At 38.7% G+C, this 24,634-nt stretch overlaps 1 protein-coding gene across 1 annotated transcript in view; it reads left to right on the forward strand.

The window, feature by feature from the left end:
* The window catches only part of si:ch211-51h4.2 (uncharacterized), a 57,564-nt gene that overhangs the window by 26,768 nt on the left and 6,162 nt on the right, over positions 1-24,634 (forward strand). Inside the window, exons 9-13 of the mRNA XM_055060488.1 lie at positions 1,105-1,204; positions 3,409-3,467; positions 4,551-4,615; positions 12,454-12,603; positions 24,422-24,464. Of these exons, the coding sequence (XP_054916463.1) occupies positions 1,105-1,204; positions 3,409-3,467; positions 4,551-4,615; positions 12,454-12,603; positions 24,422-24,464 (417 nt within the window). The remainder of the gene's footprint in view (positions 1-1,104; positions 1,205-3,408; positions 3,468-4,550; positions 4,616-12,453; positions 12,604-24,421; positions 24,465-24,634) is intronic.

Below are 24,634 nucleotides of genomic sequence, written 5' to 3' on the forward strand. Positions count from 1 at the left end.
AAGGCATAATTGTCAACAAAGACAGAAAATTGTTTCCCCAAATATTTCACAAATAAAAAGTGTGATTTGTTTTATATTCAGGCTCCCAGAGTCAGTACTTTAAAGAATCCAACAAAAATAGTTCACATTCAGTCATATTGGATAGAAAGCATCCAATGTTCAGTCCAGCCTCAACCTGGTTCTTCCAGTTTGGCATGTAATTAACCATATAAATCCATTTACCTTGATTCTCTCTGCAGCCACCACTATATTTGTCTATAGGACATGGGTTGATGAGAAATGTTGTTTTTAAGCCACATGTAACATATTACATGTATGTCATTTGTCCAGAACTCATTCTTCTACACGTTTGCTGTGTAGAAAACTCCAAACTGTAATTCTTCTATCTTTCTTCTTGAGTCTCTTACGTAAATTAAGTTTATTAGTAAGTGTCTGTCATATTTTTTTATTTTCTTAGCTCAGACCAAAACAAACAGGGAAACAAGTTGTTATTCTATGAAAAGTGCATTTTTCCATGCACTGTTGGAAAAATGTTTGTTCATTTTCAGTATTGTATGCTATATAATATGAGTCAATTGCATTTATTGATGACATTGATTTGATATATCATTTACTAATTTGTTGCCTTTTGACCTTATTTCTAGACATAATCTGGTTTCAGAATTATGGGACATATTGATGGTTGAAGTGAAACATGTACATTGCAGCATTCATAGTACATGGGAAGACTAAGTTCATAAGTTAATTTGCAGTTTGCAGATCAGAAACCAAAGTTCCTAGTTGCTTTTTGTAGAATTTCAAAAAGACCAGCTTACGTCTGTGTAAATCTGTGTAAGCAAGATCATTTCCCTTGTTAGCAGGCTGCTTGCCTACATTTGTAACTCATGGTACTTAGTAAAATTATAGATCTAAAGAGATTCTCTAACTTTTATTTCTGTCTTGGTTGTTCTTTTTAATGAACAATTTTTTCTAGCATGTACCTAATACTGACTTCCTCTTTTTAAAGCAGAGGTTCATTGATGATCAAAGCTGGACTGTTTTAGGTGTGCTTCTTTAACTTTTTTACCGCTCTGCATTGTGTGTGTGCGGATGTGTGTGTCTCAGGTGGTGGTGACATTTGCAGTGGGCTCTGAGGTGGGCCTGCAGAGCAGCAGTGACTTCAGTCAGATGGGGAAACCTTTCCTAATGGGCACCGTAGCTCTAGGTGAGACTCAGCTTTGTTCTTCATCACTTCCCTTCTTTTGTCTGTATCCTTTCTGGTCCTTTTGCCTTTCTTCTATTTCTGTCTGTTTCAACTCCAAAATACTAAAAACTGCTGAGAATTCCTTGAAGATTATTGCATAGCAACCTTAAGTATGCCCATGTCCATCTTGAAAATGAGATCTAGATCTCAGTGGGTTTTATCTAATTAAAAGAAATAATAAAAATAAAATTCAATTCAGAAACAAATAAATGTGTAAGGAGAAATGTAAATAAAAAAAGATGCACCAACTCAGTTTTTTCCCCCTACTGATAGATTTATTATCAATATAAGTGCCACATTAATTATGTTGCCTGTTGTGAAATGATTTAAAATAGTGACATATTTTTACATTACAAAATCTTGACTCTTGTGGAGACTTTTTGGAAGCACTGCACATAATTCTGAGGGCTGCTAAATGCAGTTTACAGTGCTGTTAAAACCTTCCACATTATTCCCACCTGAGACCCACATCTGTTTACCCAGGCACTGTTCGCAGTGCATGCTAGTGTCAGCCACATTGCTTCACGTTAGTTAGCTCAGCTTCAAAGTGTTTGTGGACTACAAGAAACCGGAACAAAGTAATGGCTAAAGGTAGAAGATACCTTCCATGTTTAGCTAGAAGGTAGCTTCTACCTGTATTTGTCTCTCAGTAAGAATTTCCATTAAGTGTATTTCTTCCTACCAGCAGCAGCAGCATGGATTTTGTGCATCAGCTGTGGGATGATGAGGAATGATGGTTCAGATACATTACCCTCTCTGTGACAGCTCTGACTGTACTTTTTGCGGTTTCTATTACTTCAGAGGCCTGTTGGAATATGCAAGCTGCCAGTTGTGACAGCCGCTTTGCAGTTTGTCATTCCTAATGGTTTGGAATGCGAAAAAAAAAAAACTACTTCAAGTCGGTTTGTCGAGATTTAAAAAAAAGACTTTCCTTGATCATGAAAATTTGGTCAAGATTTAAAAATCTGCCAGATAACTTTAAAGCAAAAATAAATTTAAAAAGGAGAAAAACAGAAGGAAAACATTAGAAAGAAGTAAATCTATGTCCAAAATATTATTTCCTTCTATTACTTGTCCATTGGTTACATAAAAAAACTGGTCTTTCTATGGTAAGCAGGAAGGTTTTGAAACTATATTGATATAATACATAGGCTAATGTATAGATTAGACAAATTGATGTGCACAATTTAATTAGCTTGTCAAACAACAAAAGGCAATATTCTGAGAAAATTCAGCTAGATCAACTATGACAGATGACCACTATACAGGATACTCAGTCTTCTTACAATCAGTGAACTGAGCATACCAGATCACCATGACAACATTAGCTGTTTGTTTTAAAATGAGCTCTGATAAGTCAGAGAGATGTAAGAAACTATTTAATAGAAATTTGTATCCTACTACAAATTTGTGATTCATTCTGACTGCAAAAGAGTGAGAGAGAGCCAGACATCCAGCAGCTAGCAGGAAGGCTGAACGAATTATTTAGAATTTTTCTTTTAAGTCACATTCTATGAAATTCTTATTGACAATAGTTGAAACACAGTGGGAAACGTCAAGCATACCACAGACTCCAACAGCCACAGTTTTCCTGATCTCTGCTCTCATCCAATCAGGTTAGAGGAAAATAAATAACATATTGACTGCTTTTCAAATGTTAGCCAACAGCATGTCAAGTAGCTGAGGTGTTTCATCTTCCCAAATATTTATTTGATATAAATATTTTACATATGCTCTACTGAAAAATCCACAAATGGCCAAACTTTCCATGATTAATTTTTTTTAACAAATTAAAGCACGCTTCTCTATGTCTTTTAATCCTATTAATTTTTGTTCCACAGAAGAATTTTGAAAATCCAGAGTAGTCTACAATTTCAAAAGAGATTGTTAGTTTTTCTTTTTCACCAGAATAAAATTGTCCTAAGATTAGATTTCTAAAAAGCTCACTTCACAAAAAAAAAAAAAAAAAAAAAAAAAAAAAAAATCTAAACTAGCACTTGAACAGGGCTGAAGCTTTATAAAAACTGGAGACTGGAAATTTGCCACAAGACTCTGATCGATGCGCCTCCAGAAAATAAGTCAAAAACCTCCCAAAAAACCACAAATAAATTAGACTGTGTAAATGACTGAGGAATTAACCTCTTGTTTTCTTCTTGTCTCCACAGGTGGGATTGTGAATGTGATGCCTCTGCTTTTCTCTCAGATCTCACACAACAAAACACAAGTAATTGCTTCTCAGACTTAATTTGCTTCTACCTGTTGTTCTGTTGTCTGTTTTGATGTTCTTACACTGCTAACTTCTAAAAGCAAGCAATGACTTTCAGTTCTCACAGCTTCTGGTTTTGATTCTATGAAATATTGATATCTACAAAACTGTTTAAAATTAATAATTATCCAGAAGAATGTAAAAGATTTCTTTAAATAAATTTGAAGATGCCTTTTAAACAGATCATCTTGCTTTGTTTTGTTTGGTTTGACTGAAAGAAGTTTTCAATTTTTTGTCCAGATTTTTACTTTCACATTTTGTAACATTTAATAATGATTTCAACAGAGCCCTACGTGATTACTAGATTATATCTGCTTTGTTTGATAATTTGACTATTTTTTTTGGGTGGAACCCCTAACTAGAAATGACATAGACACTCATGTAACAGGAAAAAATAAAATAAAAATGATCAAATTTTTAGAAAGTTTGATCTGGACGCATAGGTTGCTTTTGAAAGCCCAGGTAAATTAATTTCTTACAATTAATGCAATTAATGAAAAATAGAGATTTTAATATTGTACTTTAATGTCAGAAAAACACATCTGCATTTTTTTTACTCTATTTTGTCAGGGTCAATAGCAGAAAAAATAATGTTCTATTTGAACACACATCTGTGCTGGACTAAATAAATATTTCGAATGATTTCCTTTCAAGCCATTTTTTTGTCTCATTCACTCTTTTGTACTGCCACTAGTCTAACAAATGATAGGATTATCTGATATGAAGGCATTGAGGGTCATTCTGACAATGTTAAAATGGTCTAATAGAAAAACATTCAAGGCACACTTTGACAATCTTTCGCAATTCCTTGATTACAGCATCATCTGCCTAAATATGAATTTCTTAATGCCATATTCTATATATCGATGATTCAGTGATATTTTCCAACCTGATAATCTTCAAAGAAACTTTTCATTGTCTGCTCCATGCTGTACTTGTACAGACAGGATTTGCAGGCCTCGGATGTTATTATAGAAAACAGGACAACAGAAAACATGTTTACTCATTACCAATGAGATCTTGCCTTTTGTTTTTGTCTAGATCCTGTGGTTTCGGAGAGCAGTTCTTGGAGGTCTGACAACCTGCATGGTTCTGAACGTTCTCTGGTAAATGGACAAAAGTAGGAAGATTCAAATCCTTTGTTTAAAACATGTCAGAAACTCAAAAAACTCAAACACACTCAGACAAACTGTAATGCTCTGTCCAGTTCACTCAGCTTGATGTAGCACTCTTAACAAATAATTATTTTATGTTGTGTACATCTTTTTGTAGGCTTTAACATCATATTCAGTTTTCAGTCAAAATGAAAATTGAAGTGTACTATTGATAATGTAAATTCTTAGGGATTTTCTGTTAAAAAAGTTGCATGTTATGGTGGGTTGTAATTTCTTCAAAACTTGATAGAAAAGGATGAAAATTAGCAAGGAGTGTGCAACTTTTGACAAGTCAACCATAATCTCACATTGGAAGAGCCAAAGAACAGTTTGTTTCATCGTAAAGTTGGGTGATTCTATGAATTTATCAACTATTGACGATAAGCTGCACCCTTCACTGTTTGTCTTTTCTAGACTGATTTTTATTTTTATGTTGGCCTATGAGTTACTTTATTAATTACAGTAATTACCATGCTTTATAGAAGCCAAATGACACAGATGACAGAAAAAAATAACTCGGACTACTCAGTTCACAATATAGTCCAGCTTTATACATTTTCAGTGTAATCTGAACATCAGATGAATCATAATTAAATATATTGAGTAATTATAAACAACAGATTGCTAATGCACTTCAACACTGTAAGAACATTTCAATCTGGATCAACTCACACAGAGAAAAATAAGCAGTTAGGAGATTTTAATGAACAAATCTTTGGCGCTCGAACCGGCGGAAGACTAGTGAGCGTAGATCGCCGGGAAAGATGCTGAGTCCGGCGAAGCTCACTAGTCTTACCCCTCGGTCCGAATAATGGTGATGAAGCGGAGCCTTGGATGGAGGAGCGCGTAAGGCGCCTGGAGAATGGTCATCGGGCTGAAGATGGAGATGGGGAGGAGGTGGGCGAAGCACAGCTGACGAGCAGGCAGATCCCTGGAGGCTCGACTTCTTGAATGGACCGGCTTGACGTTGATTGGCTCCGATCCTGATTGGCCGCAGCGGGGTGTGACGTGATTGAAGTGGATCAGCTTTGTTTGTAGATCAGCTGTGTTCTGTCTCCCAGCTTGAATTTACGCCTTAGCTCCATTAGCCATATTTTTTTTATTAAGAAATGTTTTATAAGTGCCTTGGGCATATGATATCCATGCTCCAGAAAGGTGAAGGTCTCTGGACATCCTGAAGGAAACACCCACTGGAGGACCACAGGAATAACCTCACTGATTGTCTGCTGTGACAGTTCACCAATATCTGAAAACACATTGGAATATATTAATGTGTGGAGCCAAAATGTGACAATTCACAAGTTAGTGTCAGAATGGTCAAGACCCTGGAGTGGCTGGACCACCTGCTTTCCTCCAGCTACGAGCCCAGGAGTCTCCTCCTTCTCGCGACATGCTCTACCTCCGCAGAGCTCTGATGCCTGAGTGATAGCCCTGAGTGGGGAGCCCAAGTCCTCCCTGTCTCATAGCGTCCCCTTGCTCTCTTTGTGTTCCTGTGTCCACCTGGTTTCCGTGCCTTCTTCAAGACTCCATACAAATCTGATTCTCTGGAAACAATTTCTACGTTTGGCATCTTCAAGTTCTCCTTCATCATCATCATCGTCCTCATGCGCTTATCTGCCCAATCTCTAACACTCTTGTCTAATTGGTGATCCTCGTTCTGCCACAAGATCCGCCGCTTCCTGGAAAACCACACAAGAATCAACAACCACACGCTATTCAGCTCTCCCTTATCTAAGTTTGTTATCTAAACAAACTTACGTAAGCGCTGCTCAAAATGCCATGAACATTCAACCATCAGCCCAATCTCACCTGTGCTGTCTCCTCACAGAGTTCCTGATTCCTAGCCTCCAGTCATTTCACAGATCTGAGTACATTTATAATTTATTATTTGCTATAAAAATCTTTCATTGTTACTTGTCTTCTGGAAGTGTCTGTTGATGTGGCTCAGAAAGTTTTACGCCATCATGACAAAAAACAAAGTAGTCTACTTTTCATTTCTAAAACATGTTAAAAATTTTGAAAAATTGCTCTTCACCTTCACAAATACAACCTGTGCTAAATGATAAATTCCACCAAAATAGGTTAGTGATAGGTTAGGGTTTGTTCTAATGTTTTCTGGTGAATAATTTTTACAAGACACTGTGTAAGCTGTATAAAAAAAAAAAAAAAAAAACTGGCTGGAGAAGCAAGATCCTCTGAGACCCTGGGCAGAGATTCGAAGGGAGCGACCACGGAAAGCAGCAGTGAGCATGGTAGGCCAAAATAAAAGGCCATCTGGCAAAATAACCATCCACAAAGGACTCTAAGTGCACAAAAGAGCAAAAACCATCTGCAGTCTCCGCACTTAACTGCTGGGGAGTCAGGTGCATTTAGGGAGAATGTTTAGCCTGCTGTCTTCTGGCCTCTACACAGAAAAAGCTTCTGCAGGATAGATATTTGAACCAAACTGCACTAAGAGCTAAAACCAGACGTTTGCATACATTGTGTGAAAAGACATACTTTAATGTCAGAAGTTTAAATGCCCTAAGATTGTTATATTCACAATATTTGAGTTAAGTGGAGGTATTTTAAGGAATGCCTCAGACAGAATGCCTCGTGTAACATGGAAAAATGAAAAGCAAAGATGTGTGATATCAGGAAGAGATATCACACAAGTCTGTTTTATTTTTGGTATAAGTTAAAGAACCATGAAAATGACATATGTTTATTAAAACTATTTAATGCAAGTATAACAGGAAGGGCCAGGCTGGGTGCTGCTCTGTTTTGTTTAATATCTGGCTCTTTGTGTGTTGGTGTGCTACTTTATGAGCTTCAACTTTATTCAAGAGTTTAGTTTAGAATTCTTGTTGCTTTCTTCACTTTTCCACTGGGAAAATGAGTGTTTTATACACTTTGGCCATTTTCAATTTTAAATGCAATATCATCAAAATTGGGTTATCCTTTTTCTATTTAGACTCAAATTCATCCCATCAAACCTACTTTATTTCTCCATAAAATTGACTCTATTTGGAGTGCCAAGCACCACAACACAAGCAGCTTTATACAGCTGGATCACACAGCATGTTTCAGTGTCCAAACTGTGGTTTCCTCCTTCTCCTTTTATAAATTCACCCATACAGCAAAAAAATAGTTTAGCCTCGGTGCATGAGATGAGTCTCTGCACAGCCATGACAGATTCCACTGAGCTGAACCCCACGACTGCTTTGTTCTGACCTATGGTGTACTTTCCTGATCGGCTTCTGGTGAAACAGAGTACAGTGGTTCCACACAATAAGTCTCTCTCCACTGGGACACTTTCCTGAGATTTATAAGCTTCTGGCTACTTCCCCTCCCCCTTTTGTTTTGTGTCCAACCTGCAGTCCACATTCTGAAAGTAATGTCGTGTGGCAAATGCTCTGGTATAGTCATTTTTTTCCACTGTAGAACTTCATTTATTGATTCATTATAACACTCCAGAGTTGTTTCAAACAGCTTTGAAATTGTTCCTACTGCCCTATGCACAAAACTACTTTATCTTTGGTTTTTATGCTTTTATTAAAGAGGCAGTATTATGTAATTTTTTTTAGCTTTATTGTGTGTCATCAAATCTATATCTGGAGTGTTACCTTGATTCTTCCATGCATATTTGAAAAATCTTTTAATCTCCATGGCAACCATTCAGTGGTGATGGTCCCCTGGGTGGACCAAGCAATGCCTTCAAGACGCAGCCTCTTCTCAGAGCTGCAGTTTCCCAGCTTCCTTCTCTGCACCTCCCCCACTCGGCTCCTTCAGACCAGCCAGCAACAATCAGCAGACACCTGGTGGAGCAGCTCATTATATGACATATAACACTGGCAAAGAAGTTGTTAAAGGGTTAAATGAGGAGCCATGTTGTGAGGACTTCCTGGAGGCAGGTTTCAGAAAGGTCAAGAGGTTTTAAATGGATAAAGGTATTTGATTGTGCAATAAAATGGCACTATGAGCCTGGAACACATAATACTGCCCATTTAAACAGCAGCAGTTGTTTAAATGGGCACCATTATTGGTATAAAAAGAAGACTTTTCAAATGTTCTCTCAAAACTAAAATTAATTCATTAATATGGCACAATTGATTACCATAACTCTTTTCACTGATAAAGGTCAATCTTCTGACTGTTTGGTATTTAATAATTTAATGGTGTCTGAAATATTTGATGCAAACTGAACTAGAAACTTGCGTAAACATGGTTCTTCATTCTAATCTAGGTAGATTTAACTCTGTAAAAAGTTTGACATCTGTGAGCATTTATTCTGAATTGACTGGAATCAGAGTCCTGACCCAGCACAGATGCAAATCCCCTCAGTCTCCATCTCTCTTTCTTTCTTGGTCCCTCGCTCCATTCACACTTCTTCTTTTGGGGTTCTTTTCTAGCTTGATGTCCTGGTAAGCAATTTCCTCTGCCTCCATTTTTCAGAACATAATTTTGATTGATAATTATCGTTGGGGACATAATTCTGTTGAGCCACCCTACAGAGTGAAAGACTAGTAGAATAAAATAGAAATGGTGTGTTGTTGGGTGCACTCGAGCGAAGCCACAACAAATGAAAGGATAAATCTCTCAGAGCTGCACTGCCGACTCAACCAACAGCTGCAGAGAGGAGAAGGCTTGCTTGTTCCTGCCCCCCTTTTCTTCCACATCTCCCTCCTTCCTCTCTCTGTGGCCTTTATGCCCTTTGCTTCTGAGGGAAGAATTTCTTATTCAACCTCAGCTTCTCAGTCTGGGCTTTTTTTTATTGTCACAAAGAAAACTTTCAAAGGCCTGTTATAGCCTGAAGAATTATCATTCTGATTTTCAACAAACTTAAAAAGCCGTAAAAAACCGGAGAGAAACCTCCCCTCTGGGTGTTTAGTTTGACCTCCCGGTCAACCATCATCTTTCATAAAATACACAACCCAGATCTGTTAACATTTAATGCATGCCTGCAGTGTGATGTCGGTACAGGAGTCTGAATGTTATTGACATCAGCAGCTGTTAGGGGTGCCTGAGTTCTCGTTGTTGTAAAGGGAATGATAATTCATGACCAATCCCTCAAGACAATATTCCACCTGAGAATGAGCAAGTTTGGTTCTTGTTTCAGTGGGATGTGTTTGTTTCAGAAAACTGATGCAAATACAGATAGATTTGGTCCTACGACTATCTAAATTAACTTGAAACTTAACAGTTGAAATATTTTAACATAAATTTCTTTTTGTCTCAACATTAATTCAGCTGAATATTTAATAAAATAAAATGGTACAGAAAAAAAAGATTGTTTCTGTAAGTTGTTATTTTGTGGCAGGACCTTGTGCAACAATCATCACCAAGCAGCAACCTCTGTACTCCATTTCCCAGCAGGCAGCTTGACCCGCCCTTCCTGAGCAAACTACTCATGCTGTCTCTGGGGTACTCTGTGTTTCCATAGATGTTGAGCAGGATTAGTATGTAGGCTCATGAAGGTCCAATGTTGTTGTTGTTTCTGTTTTTCTCACAGCCGTTCGTGTTTGCTTGTAGCTATTAGGTGTTATTATCTTGTTGGACGATCATGAAGTGACTGAAAGGAAGCTACATTTCTCCACACTAATCAGTGTATTTCACCCGTTAGTATTATTGCTCCTTTTTGCCCAACACAGATTCAAGGTTCTACCTGGCAGATGCAGAAAAACAAAACTGAACCCTCTCCATATTACTCAGTAGGTATGTTGCTCCTTGAGCTGGAAGCTTCATCTTACCTTGTGCCGTTTTTTTTTTCTCATTAGTTCTTTTCAGCGAAAAAGTTGTGAACTTGGGAATTAGTGTGTTTCCTTTTTATGCCATTAAAATCCCATGTGAATTAGTTTATTCACCTCACATGTCATTAAAAATCATGGAGGCAGCAGATGTAAACATGAGAGATATTCATATTTCAGCCACAGCTCAGCATTGTTTTTGCAAAATATACCAATTTCACACAGCTGAAAAAACACTTCATCCTGGCTCAAAAACGTTTTATCAGAAAAAGAAAGATTTTTTTTTTTTTTCAAAATTCGTGTTTTTTTCATACAGCAAATTTATTTTCGCAATTCCAATTTGTACAAGTTCATGCTCAATGGAAATGCAGCTGCAGTTGCCTTGTGAAATGAAGGTCCTGGGTTGGAATCTGTGTGGAGTTTGCATGGATTCTATTCAAATGTGCAAGACATTTTAATGAAAAATAATTTCAGGCAAGTAAATTGATATTGAAGTCATTAAAACAAAAAGCTGGCAGTATTAACTTTATAAGGACAGAGTATATTTTAAAAATGATTATCCTGCAGGCTACCTATCATTTTAGTTTTTGTGACAGATTGGTGTTTTATTTTATAATATTGATGTTATCATTAACATTTTCTTTTGCTATTATTATTTTTTTTTTAGAATTCCTGCAATGGCTTTGTATGGTTTTGACTCATCTGTGTGCCTTTGGGAAGGAACTGCTTTTAGATTTGAAGTTGTTCAGTAAGCATCATCCCCTTGAATGCTGAGTGGTCAGCCTGTTTGTGTGTGAATGATTGCTTCATAATGTTTTTTTTTAATACACAGTACATTTTCATTTAAACATAATTTGGTGTTTTACATTCAACCGGATGAAGGTAAAATGTGTTGGTCTGCCGATAAAGTTGTTTCTTCAAGTGTTGCTGGTTTCGTCTTAGCTTCCCTTTGGATAATCCAGCTTCCTGTAACAGCTCAAAAATAGGCATCTCTAATTTGCCTGTTGTTGTCGGTCCTGTACCCCACCCCACTAGAGATATGCACCAGCCTCTATAGTTAAATGCTTTTATCAGTTCTGCCTGTAAAGCTTCACTAATACAAGAGCAGAAGAAAAGAGGTCACCATTTCAAACTATTTCCATAAAGACAAAAAAGCAATCAAAATTTACTGTGTTTGTAATATAAGATTGAAAGTGTCATAAAAAACTATTTAGCACCTTAAAAATTAAAAGAAAAAACACTACATATAGCACAAAGCACTTCTAGCCTGAACTCAACTTTCCACCAATAAGATTTGTAAATGTTGAAATCACATCAAGTTATTGCAATCAAGACAACTGTTGACAGATTGAACCTTGAGGCTGATTGTTATGCTGGAAGATAAATAACAATCTCTAAATACAGATTACAGTTCCTGAAGCACTGGTGAGGGTTGAGGGTGAGAGCCATCACATCTCTGGGTGTTGGAATTCAATTTTAAAAAATGGGGCACTGTCAATTACAAAATAATCAAATTGTGTTTTCTAAGATTGTTTTTAGCAGTAAAAATTGTATGTTACCACTGGTGTTACCACTCCACTGGCAGTTGTAAAATGGATGGCATATGATTCAGACTTAACACCAAACAAACTGGACGCCAGGTTTAATCTCTGATGCTTGACAAATTGATTATACGGTCTTCCATGAGTGTGTCTTTTTGGAACCGTGTTTAAATCAATGTGTTTTTATGCTACTTTTGCCATTTTGATTCAAAATAATGTTTAGTATGATGTGTTTTATTTCATACAAGAATTATTTCATGTTTGAAATATTTTCACTTTTTAAGCATTTTTAGAAGAAATTGTGAACATTTGTGACAATTTGTAGAACATTCTTAAAACAAAATGAAAACAACAGCAATTTCACAACAGAAATGTAGAAACAATGTCAGCGTCCATTATGCTGTGGGGGAAGAGGGGTAGAAAGATCACATTTCTTGTTAGCTGGCTAATGTTAGCCAGCTAACATTACTGTCTGTATTTTAATCATTCAGTAACTTTCAGTGAGTGTGCGTGTGTTCACCAGGTGCTGGGCGGTGCTAGAGATCGTCCCACAGACGTCGTCACCACAGAGAAGGATGGCCACTGACACAACAACCCCACCCACCTCCAGCAGCCCCCCTTCTCCTCTGTCTGCAGTGCCCCCCCTGCTGATCTCCAACGTCTCATTGGAGGAGTAAGTGTTTACTCCAACTCCCCAGATCTTCTGCTGTTGCTCTCCTCCAGGATCTTATGCGCAAAATGAGATTTCCCTAAGAGAAGCAGTGTGTAGGCTGAATCTGACCGATAAGCCGAAGGTTCAGAACTACTCCCCCACACACACACACACACACACACACACACACACACACACACACACACACACACACACACACGCACACACGCACACACACACACACACACACGCGCGCGCGCACACACACACACGCATACACACACCCACACGCACACACACACACACATCATCATCATACCTAGTGGAACGCTCCTAAGAATGTTTTTTAACAGCATAATGGTGTGGTTGAATTAATGAAAAATTATTCAACCACTCCAGGCTGTTCTTTATGCTCAGTTTACCCAAAATGCCTCTTACTTTTTGGATAACTTGAATTAAATTACCCAAGTCTTTCGCTATCTCCTTTTGGGTATCAGAGTTTTCATTCATTTTTTCTCAATACTCTTGAATCTTTGAATTCTTGAATGAATAAATGTTCTTGGATGCCACCTAGATTGCAGTTTTGTGATGTAATATTGTAGTGTTCTCATCCAGGGTATAACAACTCTGACTAAACAACGAGTTAAACCACATCAAATGATGAGAGGGAGACATGAAGTAAGGTGTTGACCATGTACTGTTGACTTCCTTGTTTACATCCTGCAGTGAAAACTGCAGACAGAATGAACACAAAACAATACAAACTTAGTTTTGTGTCTAATTAAACCTTACAGAACATAAATTGCAGCTCTGACCCACGTCCCTCCTAACCTGTCCTCTCCTAAGTGAAATTAAAGCTGCAGTATGTAACTTTAAGAACTTTATTTTTTTTATTTTCACATATTTGTTAAAACTCTTATTATGTTGTGACGTATGGCATGAACTGACTAATCTCTGAAAGTTACAGTAACCCTTCCATATCAATAGCTTTAGCAACTGCCTATCAAAAGTCAAATGATTTTCCATTACTCAAAAACATACTGGAACGTTTTTCTCACAGACATAATTTGTTTTCCATCAGCTGTATTACACATAGCAAAGCTTTTCTCTCTTCTCATTAAATTTCAGCAGTGATCTGAAGAGGTGATGATAAATCTGCAACGTTGCTACATCAGAGGGCAGCGCTTTTCAAACATAGGTTTTCACTGTTTTTAATGAAATCATACTCAACTGGAAGCTTTTGCACATGCTAAACTGCCCATTAGTCCTGTGGAAAGCTTCTAATCCCTGTTGCTCACCAGTCCTAAAATTACAGTTTCAGCATTTCATTGTAAAAATTCATAATGACACAAGCACTGCTGTTACCATGGGCAACACAAACTATAGTAGAATTTAAGTGAAAAAGCATGTGAAGTACATTCACGGAACTAAAACGACCTCAGGATAAAATGATAGGCTAACAAAAAGCAAAGTATTATTTTTTCCACTGCTGAATCCTGTTATTTTTCTGGTTGCTCTTTGCTTTTATAATTCTGCCCTGATGTGTCTCGCAGCAGGAGATTGAGCAGGGGGCACAATAAATTCAAAGACTATGAAGCGCATAACCCAACAGTCACACTGCTCAGGGGCGGTGTCTCCTCAATATATAAGGAAAAGGAACCCTATGGCCGGTTTAGCAAAAGGAAAACAATATCAGCTAGAATTGGTGTTGGAGGGAAGAAATTAGCATGCTGTGGCATTCAGCTAGTGTGTCAAATTTAAAAAACAAGACAAAAAATATCCTCCAATGTGAGTGTTGGTTTATAACAAACTTTTCAGAACCTGTTCTTTGCAGGGTTACGGTCTCACTTATTTCAGGCTAAAATCCATTTGTTGTCCTGCTGAGGCCTTTAAAGTTGTAAGACTGCTTGGCTGTCATGGCTCATTTCATGAGCAGTACAGCGCGAGTCGGTTCGGTTTGATCCACTATAACCCCTTCTCCATTATCAGGTCTCACTCTAGCCAGTTAAGGTCTGGTTTATTGCCAAGTTGGATGTGTCGCCTTTGGCATTGTGGTCTCTCTATGTCAGTGTGAATATGAGCAGGCAGTAAACATTTTTTTGTTGATGGAAATCCAGGTCAATGAATGCCAATCAAATCATTTGCATGCAATGCATGGCAAGGTCCAGCTTGTTCTAACCCCTGAGGTGGTTCCGTAAAACCACAATGAATCTAAGCCTGTGGAGAAGGGCCTGGTATATTCAGGAGACCGGTTCCAACCTCCTTTAGGCTTACTGGGCAGGCGGAGTCAGGCCACAGATTTTGTCTCATGTTTGTCAACCAGTGATAGTTTTCTCTTCCTTATTCAACTGACTATGTTGTGGTTATAGTTCCACCCTACTTGTACTGTACCATTAAACCTATGGACCTGCAACTGAAGGGGGCCCAGGAACAATGGGGTACAGATCGGTTGTGTGGGCCACTTGTACTAAGGGAAAAAATAAAATAGCATACCGAACTCACCCGGCTCAGTGGGAAAAAGGCTTTAAACTGCCACACCTCCAAAATTCACCAAAATCCTGACCGGACTTGTAACCATAAGGAAATCCTGCTGAATAAAAAAAATCAAAGCCTGCTGATTTTCTTTTCATGTTTGTTGTTTGAGTTGTGCTGCTATTAAAGGAAATTTCTTTAATAGCTGCTTCAGTTGCTCCGTCTAGAAAAGATGGGATAAAATCCATCCATAGTTTAGCTAACTGATTGGATTCAAACAGATTTATGGATTTAAATAGAACAGTCCATCATAAATATCAATATCAAAAGCCATACCATTTTTATGGATGAGCTGGTTCTGTCCATCTTTGAAGATGACTGTCGTTGCCTGGGTAGTTGCAGTTTTAACCATAAAGATGTCTGGGGAAAATGACAGCATGTATAATGTGTCCCTTAACATCATCTCCACAATTCGGCCGTTGCCCTTCTTAAAAGGTCCATGAAGCAGAGGCTTTCCATATGCATTTACCCCCCACAATTATAAGAGCTATGCCTAAGCATGTTCTGATGCCTGATGGAAAATCTTTTAAGACAAACCTCTTATTTTGCTGCTTACTATGTATTCTCTTCATTTCTTGCATTTCCTTAATTTCCTTCACCTCTGTTTGTACGTTTTTCACCTGGTTGTCCAGCTGTTGCATATTTTGGGTGACCTCCTTTGCTACAGTAAGTTTTGATCTGATTCTGTTTGCTTTCAAAGTGAAATCTTTAAGCTGACTCTTCAGCTTCAAAATAGCATGGCTATTCTGAACCTTGAGGTGAGCAACCTGAGACACATCATTCTTCATCCTGCTTTTTACCTCAACCAGTCCAAACGGGGTGATTCTGATGGGTCATACACCTTGCCAACTGGAGTTGCATCAAGATATGATGTGTCGGGGTGAACAATGAATCCCCCAGGAAGCACATTGACCCTCAGCATTTCAGCATAGTTTGCCAGCATGTCGTGGTCTGCAGACCATAAAGTTTTGATCTTATCCTGTTTGCTTTCAAATTAGCATCTTTAAGCTGACTCTTCAGCTTTTCAATTGCCACTTAGCAGGCCACGCTTCATGGCGTCAGTTTGTCTAGTGGACCCCCTGATCATCCAAGATGTCATTGCTGTGGCAGCAGACTCCTCCTCTGCCCTTCCTCTGCAAGCATCACGGAATCGCTAGCAGTAAGTCCTGGTTGTCGAAGATGTATCCATGCAGGACATCTGGACTGCTCTCTTGTTTTGGCCTCTATTTCATAAAACATTGCCAGTGACACTTGCAGAGACTGAAGATGCATAAGTTGACAGAGTGTGGGCACAAAACACATTCTCGGAAGACTATGCAGCATCGAAGGGAAGTTTGGAGCCATGTGGAGCAGAATGATGCTACCAGAGGACTTCTCAGTTTGTCACTGACGAGACATTGGTGAGCCCTGTGGCACAGGCCCAAATTTGGATGGAACCAGCTCCAAATTTGAAGGACCTACACGAGACTGTTAGGTTAATTGGTCTTTCCAAATTCTTCCTAGGTGTGTGTGTGTGTGTGTGTGTGTGTGTGTGTGTGTGTGTGGGGGTGTGTGTGTGTGTGTGTGTGTGTGTGTGTGTGTGTGTGGTGTGTGTGTGTGTGTGTGTGTGTGTGTGTGTGCGCATGATTGTTTGTCCTGTTTGTTTGTGTTGCCCTGCGACAGACTGGCGACCAGTCCAGTATGACCCTGCACCAGCAACTCCCAACCCCACTAGGGATAAGGGTGAACAGATGATGGATGGATGGATGGATAGATAGAGTAAAAGAGGCTGATTCCATGTGCAAACTAAACTATAGAATTTAATATTGTAAGCCTTTGTACTTCACCTATAGAAGTGTCTAGAAAGAACAGTCAAACTTCATGTGGTAGAATTCTCGTGACCTTTATGTATTAGTTCTGAAAGTGTATTTTGGTCCTCAGAAAGTCTGAGTCAAACTGAGGCGGTAGAGTTGGTCTCCGTTGTTCAGTGTCATGTGACTTCATCAAGGCCGGTTTGCTGTTGCTGGACGCCCAACTTTCTGATGCAAAATTTATTCTCTCCAAGACTTTCTCGATGTTATATTCATGAAAATCGAGGCTGACAGTTAATTTGCCCACCGTAAGGTCCACTTACCCTTTTCTTCTTTATTTGAAAATTATTGTGCTGGACTGAGAGACGACGAGGTACAGTGGTACAGATTCAGAGCCTGCGAAGGCAGTGATTCCTATCTTAAAAAAACAGGAATAGCACTTTGTCAGAGAACATTTCTGAGCACAAGGCTCGTTTTATGGCTTTATATTGTCAACAGCCATTCAGAGATCTGAAAAAGGCTGCAGCAGATTTCCATTCGTACTTCTGACTCTGGGTGATTCTATGTCGCTGATGGCCAAGAGTGGCAGTGATGATACATCAGCAGAAAGCTGTGAATATGTGCAATTAACAGCTCTTGAGCAGAATATGTAATTATTTCAAAGTATCTTTGGATTGCAACGGTTCCCTGGCTCAGGCCTGCCTTTTCCATTAAAGTATCTTTTATTACGCTGATTTGCAGAAAAACCATTTCATTCTGATTGTTTGGCATGAATTTTTATTTCTGTTATTCTCCCCAGCCCCCTTCAACCCATCACTGTTCATTGTTCATCTTTAAAAAAAAAAAACACTGACTGTGACTCATATAGCTCAGGCACCTTCAATGAAAGGTATGTCTTCCTCTCTGCACGACAGGGTTTGAGTGGAACAACATTGCCCTCTTGTGGATTTCTGTAAATTAGTAATTCAGGAAAAAAGAAACATTTGCTCAGAGCACATTGTTTGTACCTCCACAAATCCCTTTCCTTTAACCTTGATTCACTTCATCTGTTGAGTCTTGAAACAGTTATTGGCTTTTAACGCTGTTTAGATGAGGTAGGAGGAGGAATTAACAAAGATTAAAAAGAGTGCAGGGAATTCTGCAGCTTTGTCGTTTGCGTCACAATCAGCAGTTAATGTTTAGACATAAAACAGTTTTAGTGTTCTGACGTTTGAGTGGGTGAAGGCTATTGGTTGAAATTTGAAAATGCTAATGTGCTTCATCTGCAATATCTAGCGTTTTGGTCTTAAGCTGGTAAAGATTACTAAAGATTAATGCTGCCAGTCTTGGCCAGGATTCTCTTGCAAAAAATATTTTTAATTTCAATGTGATTTTCTTGGTGAAATAAAGGTGGAATAAAATAAATAAATAAAAAACAATAATGCTTTGCCTCTCCATTCATAAATGGAGAAGGTTTGCTGAGGAGTGTGTTGAGGAATCTGTACACAACAGAGTGACGTCACTGTCAGTGTGTGGATCCCATAAAGCCCTATATGAGACTGATGTCATTTCATTACACTGAGGAAATCAGGTGTTTCAGTATACAAAGACATTTTGAAATATCAGATCTTTCCTGACAGTTCCAATGTGACCATGTACTGGTGCACAAAGCAAAGTCCTTAAAGAGTGTTTGTGTTTGATATGGAGCAGCTTGTCTGCTCTGCACTACTGACCTCAACCTAATCATCCAACATCAATGTTTGACCTCACATATGCTTTCTTTGAAAACCCATTAAATAAAATAGGATATTATAGGAAAGTCAATTTATGTTAGGAACTTCACCATTTAGTGAAACATATTAGATACTTTAATTGCACACAGCAGTTTATTTCCCAGCTTTTATTCAGCACACTGAAGCCTTTACTCTTAAGAATAAGATGTAATTAAAGTTCATATGTGTGTAAAGGCAAGGGGACCTATACAGTATGTACAGAGTAGCTTTGCATTCAACATGGCTATAAAGTTTAAAGCAGTTTAAATAGTGATTAAAAAACTGAGAGATGAGTTTAAAGCCATGAAGAGAATTGAAAAAGAATTTAAATGGAAACTAATTCAACTTTAAATTTACTCAAATCTGTAAACCTTATTCTAGTTTCTGGGCAACCCCCCAGCTGCTAAATATACAGCCAGGAGATTCTTTTTAAAACCCACTGTAAGAGCGAGCACTACTGCCACTCAGCCTGGGGAAATGAACATTACTGAAATTCAAGCATACATTGGGAGTTGGAGCACATTTTCTTTAGCTCCAGGTATCAGTCTAAAGGAGTCTAAATTATGAGGAAAATCAAATCATTACCATAAGTCTTTCCGTAGAGGCACCTAACATTTAGCAGAGCAAACTTGATTAAAATGCTTTTGACATCAGAGAAGGTCAGGAATCAAGATGTGGAGGTGAGCATAATCAAATTAGAATAGATGGTACAAAGTGTGTTATGTCTAGTGGGTGTTAATTATTAGAGGTATAAAGAAAAGACTCTGGAATGTCAAAAGGAATATCTGAAGAAAATGTGGAGACAGAGGAATGAGACAAAAATGGCAAAAACAAATCCAAATAATTCTATTCAAAACGTACGAAACAGTTAAATCCTCAATCAGACAAAGTGTTTTGGAAAATCCCTCTTAGTACTGGCATGAATCATTGAAGTACTCGTCCTTAAGTGACCCAGGCACTTTAAAGAGGCTCTGATGCTGAAGGATGATGTAAGGAATCCTGAGTGTTAATACATGTTAGAGCCAAACTTTTTGACTTGATTACTTGCAACTTTGGCACACCTGAAACTTGGACTACAAAATTGCTGCAGATCACAAAATTTAACCAGAAGTTAGAACCTTGTTTAGCAGTTCCATAACAAATGCGGCGAAGTCATAGACAAGAAAATCTTTTAGGGGATAGAAAAAAATGAAAAGACTGAAAAATATAATCCAAAAAGAATAAATGATATCTGTGCAGCACCAGGACAACATTAATTTACAATTTTTGCACTCTTAGACGGTCAAAGTACACAAAAAATTTAATTAAAGCTAAAAAAGTGAATTTTGCATCTATTTTGTGTAATGCCAGTTGCATTAAACTGGCATCACACCCATTGATTTAAAAGCTCTTGGTCTACCTTGGTGAAAACCTTCTTGTTTCAAAAGCTGTACTAAAGATTCACTTAAAATGTTAAATGTTAATTCAGACCCAGATTGTCGTTTTTTCTTTGGTTCTGACTAGCGGAACAAGTCAGAGTCGGGCTGGGGGGCGGGGCTAATGGACTTTTTGAACGTCAGTTTCCGTGTTTGGGGAAAAGCGCCTCTGTTTTTTCCAGTTTATTAAAATTGTCATTTTACAGTAGGTGTTTGCAGTCCATGCCAAGCTAACAATTAGCGATGTACATCGTATTTGTAAAGCAGGATCCAAAGCCCCATCAAGCAAACTGGAAAAAGGTTTTAAGATGTACGTCTCATCATACATTCATGGGTACAAAGGAAAGTCTTACTTTAAAGTCTTACTTTATATTTAAGGTATTTAAATATCTAAACATTCTTATTCTTTCTAACGGACAATGTTCTTACATTATTTTGTTAATTTACATGTTTAATTAAGAAACCAGATTTGGGGCAAGTATCCCAAATTTTAGAAAGAAAAGGATTTGTTGCGGTGTACAAGATTACCTAGTGTAAAATCGGATGTTGTCAACAGACCTTGCGAACATTTGTAATCCAAAGGTCGAGTGGATTTTCAGTTCTTCAATCTGATTGGTTAGGGCTTTTATTTCTTCTTTTAATTTCTCGTTTTCATGTTTTGCCATGTCTAGGCCAGCTGGTTCTGGGACAGAGCAATAAGCATGATCTGCAGAAGTGCATCGTACAGGCCGATCAGTTGCTCGGCTGTCTGGCTCTGGTCTGCTCACTCGTTCCCAAACACTGGCTCTTTCAGGCTGAACACAGAAGTTGCTCCATTGAAATAACACAGGGACGGCTCCTTTATTTACCCTGCTGAAGCAGAAGCGCTCCAAAGCGTCCGGTCCATAACTGTTCAACATGCTGTCAGCTCCCGGTCAGAAAGACGCATTTAGTTCAGTGTCCATGAGATGATATTCAGAAAGGATATTTTATTGATTGATTTTGGTTGCCTCTGCGATGATCTCTTTGAGTAAAGTCTATAATGCCTGCGCATGTGCACCAGTCAATTATAACCTGTCAAATGACCGACTGGCTTCAAATTTTTCCGTCAAACGGTCAAATACGGAAAATATTCCATTAATGCGACCTCTGGATCTGACCAATTGTTAGTTTATTGCTAACAGGCATTCAGCACTCAACTCTCATCTTACAGGCACAAGAACTTTCATCAGTTGATTCAGGAATGAACTCCCATATCTACCAAAGTCTTTTAGAGTCAAATGTGGAGTTATCTGCCTCTACATCCACCAACAGTCAGCTGTAGTTTGAATCAAACTGGGTCAACAAGGTGTTGGAATGGCCTAGTTAAAACCCACACCTCATTTGAAAGGCTTTGGTAGAAAAAAAAGAACAGAAGCAGAAAGAGGATAAGAAATCTGGTAAAGGGAAGTGAACCAAAACTCCTCCTCTGGCAGAGCAGTAATTTTTGTTTATTTCAGCAGATATTAAAGAGTGGAGACACATTCATTAAAATACATTCATAAGCCTTCAGCAAATGACTCTCATGAATCACTAAGCAGACCTTCGTTGCAGAGACTGTGTGTGTGTTGACTTCCTGCTCTTTGTGAGTAACTCCGTTTGTGCCGTTGACCCGGCCGGGTCGGGTTCAGGCTGGACTGTTTGCCTTGCTAGTTTCAGTTGATTTAAAACGCTGATGTTGCCCCCATCATGGCCTGATGGCTTCACCCTGATCCTGGAGAGGCAGACCATGAGGCAATCTGCATAGCATGGTTCTGAGAAGGGACCACGTTTCACATCAAACGCATCCTGATACGCCACCAGTACACCACACTGATTATCGTCACACTTACTAACACTGCAACATTTAATTAGCCCGGGTTTGTCACAGCGTATGGAGTAAGCAGTCGTTTACGGAGCAACAGACCGGTCTGAAATGTTAATTATTTATATCAAACATCATTAAATCCGGATCTTGTTATTCAGGCATAGTCAATTAATTTCAAGAAGATTGTGTTAATCAATTGTTATCTTAAGGAATTGCATTGTGAATTGCCTAAATGAGAACAAATGTACAACTGTCAGTCTGTTGGATCTGCTCAGTGAAAGCTAATAAAACTAATTCATCCTAATGTGCTGCAACCCTCATGCTAGATCCAGTCATTTATTTCAGTTTTTTAGTTTTGTTTGAGGTTTGTAAGCTAAAAGCCCTACCATTGCAGGAGGAGGGGCAGGAAGGCGGAGGAGAAAAGTAACACTGCTTGAAGTGAGTGAACACTAAAGAAATGAACATGTTTGAGAAAATCAGGTAGTCTGGCAGAAGCAAAGCTCAAGAATGATGGGAAGTTGACCTCAGATGAGAAGAAGGCAGAGGCGACTGGAGAGTTCAGGCATATAAAAATTACATCTTGAGGGCATGCGGTCAGGCAGAAATTGAATGTGGTGGAACATGAAAGCTACAGAGCAAGAGATGCATGAGAAGGAGGAAGAGGAGAAGCAGGACTCAGATCCACAGAGCCCTACCTGCTCTGAATGAGCGAATGGTGAGGACGTCCCCAGTGCTAATGCTAGCGTCCACAACCCACATTCCTAAAGATGCTCCATGATGATCAGATCAGGGCAGCACTGACTGTCCTCTGACTCGACTCATCAATATTCAACAATGTTTTTTTATGCATAACTTAGTGGACAAATTTCCTGTGATTTATTTGTATGTGTGGATCAGCTGGGTCATCTGATGTTAACCTGATCTATCTGGCCCCATTAGAAATATTAAACTGTGAAAAATCTTCAGGAGTTATTTTACCCACACTAGCATCCTGCAGCTGTGATCACAACCTCTAGAGACCTTCTCTGCTTTTGCAGAGGAGGTCTCAGTTCTGTTATTTAAACCTCCTGTGCTGCAAACAAATACAATACATTAGAGTTTAGAATGGAAGGAGTGATTCATAGATTTATCAGTAACTCGCTGTGTCTTCCCTTTTCTTTCTGTCGGTAGCACATTTATAATTTAGGCCATTCCTTCACTTTCTGATGTTTCTCTACTCTCTGAGAGCCATACCTCCTAGTGGAGAAGAAAAATTGTGGTCAGACTTTTAATAGAAACTTGGAAAGATAAACTAAGTTTGACAGCAGATCCCAGTGTCACCAGCAACCAGCTGCCTTATGCTGCCAAAAGTATTCACTCATCTGAACCCTCCAAATTCTTGCATTCTGGTGTGTTAAAGGGACAGTGTTATGTCAAATCAACTTTTTTTAGCTGTGCCATTTTACGTTATTCACTCATCAAAAACCTTGAGTGTTGCCTCCATTTTATGCTTTTTTTTGTTTTGTTTAATAAAAACAGCATAAAAATAACTTCTGACACTATTATTCTAAGGATGAGTTCTAGTTTTGTAATACGCTCCTTATTATCACACATGGACTTCTGCTGATGTACACACACACTCACACACAAACAGCCCATCTGGCAACCTTGTCACAAATGGCTGTTGCTTTGACTAGAAGGTTGCTCTCCTGGCAGGATGTTGGTTCAACAAACGCTCTTTTGGCTGTCATGGTTCCATTTTGGATTCATTGATTATGGGTTTTTCTCATATTTGCCAGATCCCATTTCATCCACATCAAATGTAACCTGGGTGGTTTGAATTATGTTCAAAGAAATATCAGAACGTTTCCAACCCGTTTCATTGCTTCATGTCAGACACCATCCTCATGTTTCACTTTCTGCTTTGTTTAGTTTCACAGTCTCTCCATGAACAGGATTAGTTTGATCCTTCATTGAAAGAAATCTAATTCCAAAACCTTTTGCAAAGCAAGCATCTACAAGAAAAGGAAGGGAAACTTGAAGTTCTGTCCTGACCCGGCTGTTCCTGTTTATTTAAAACTGTTCCTGTGTCAGTTTTCTGAGACAGAATTGATTAATGCTTTACAGCAGGGGTGTCAACATCCAGTCCTCGAGGGCCGGTGTCCTGCAACTTTTAGATGTGCCTCTGCTGCACCACATCTAATAGAATAATTCAGTCATTAGCAAAGCTCTGGAGAACTGATCTACACAAGGAGGAGGTAATTAAGCCATTTCATTTCTGTGTTTTGTACCTGTGGCACATCTAAAAACTGCAGGACAGTGGCTGTTGAGGACTGGAGTTTGACACCCCTGCTTTACAGATTTTATGCACACAACACGATTAGACTTGGCATTGCTAAACAATTTGCTGATGTGAGAAATATTTTGGTATTCTTCAGATCAACCAACAGTAACTGTTTGTGTGTGTGTGCGTGCGTTGGTGTGTGTGTGCGTGGGTGTGTGTGTGTGTGGGCGTGTGTGTGTGCCTGTGTATGATTTTTTCCTCAGGTCTGAAAAGGCTGGAGAGATCGCTACCATTCCATTGACAAAGGTGAGACTTCTCATCTTCAGTACACGATAAAATCAAGAAATTAGAAAATGAGTCCAAATTTTATTTTGCTAACCTTTTTCTATGAAAATGACACTTAATTTAAGCTAAACAATCCATTGTAGTGACACTGAGATAAGTGAATATGTGGGAGCTTTGATTACAGTCAGAAC

Source organism: Poeciliopsis prolifica, unplaced genomic scaffold (genome assembly GCF_027474105.1).
Source record: "Poeciliopsis prolifica strain line A6 unplaced genomic scaffold, Auburn_PproV2 SCAFFOLD060, whole genome shotgun sequence".
In the NCBI taxonomy this organism is placed as follows: domain Eukaryota; kingdom Metazoa; phylum Chordata; class Actinopteri; order Cyprinodontiformes; family Poeciliidae; genus Poeciliopsis; species Poeciliopsis prolifica.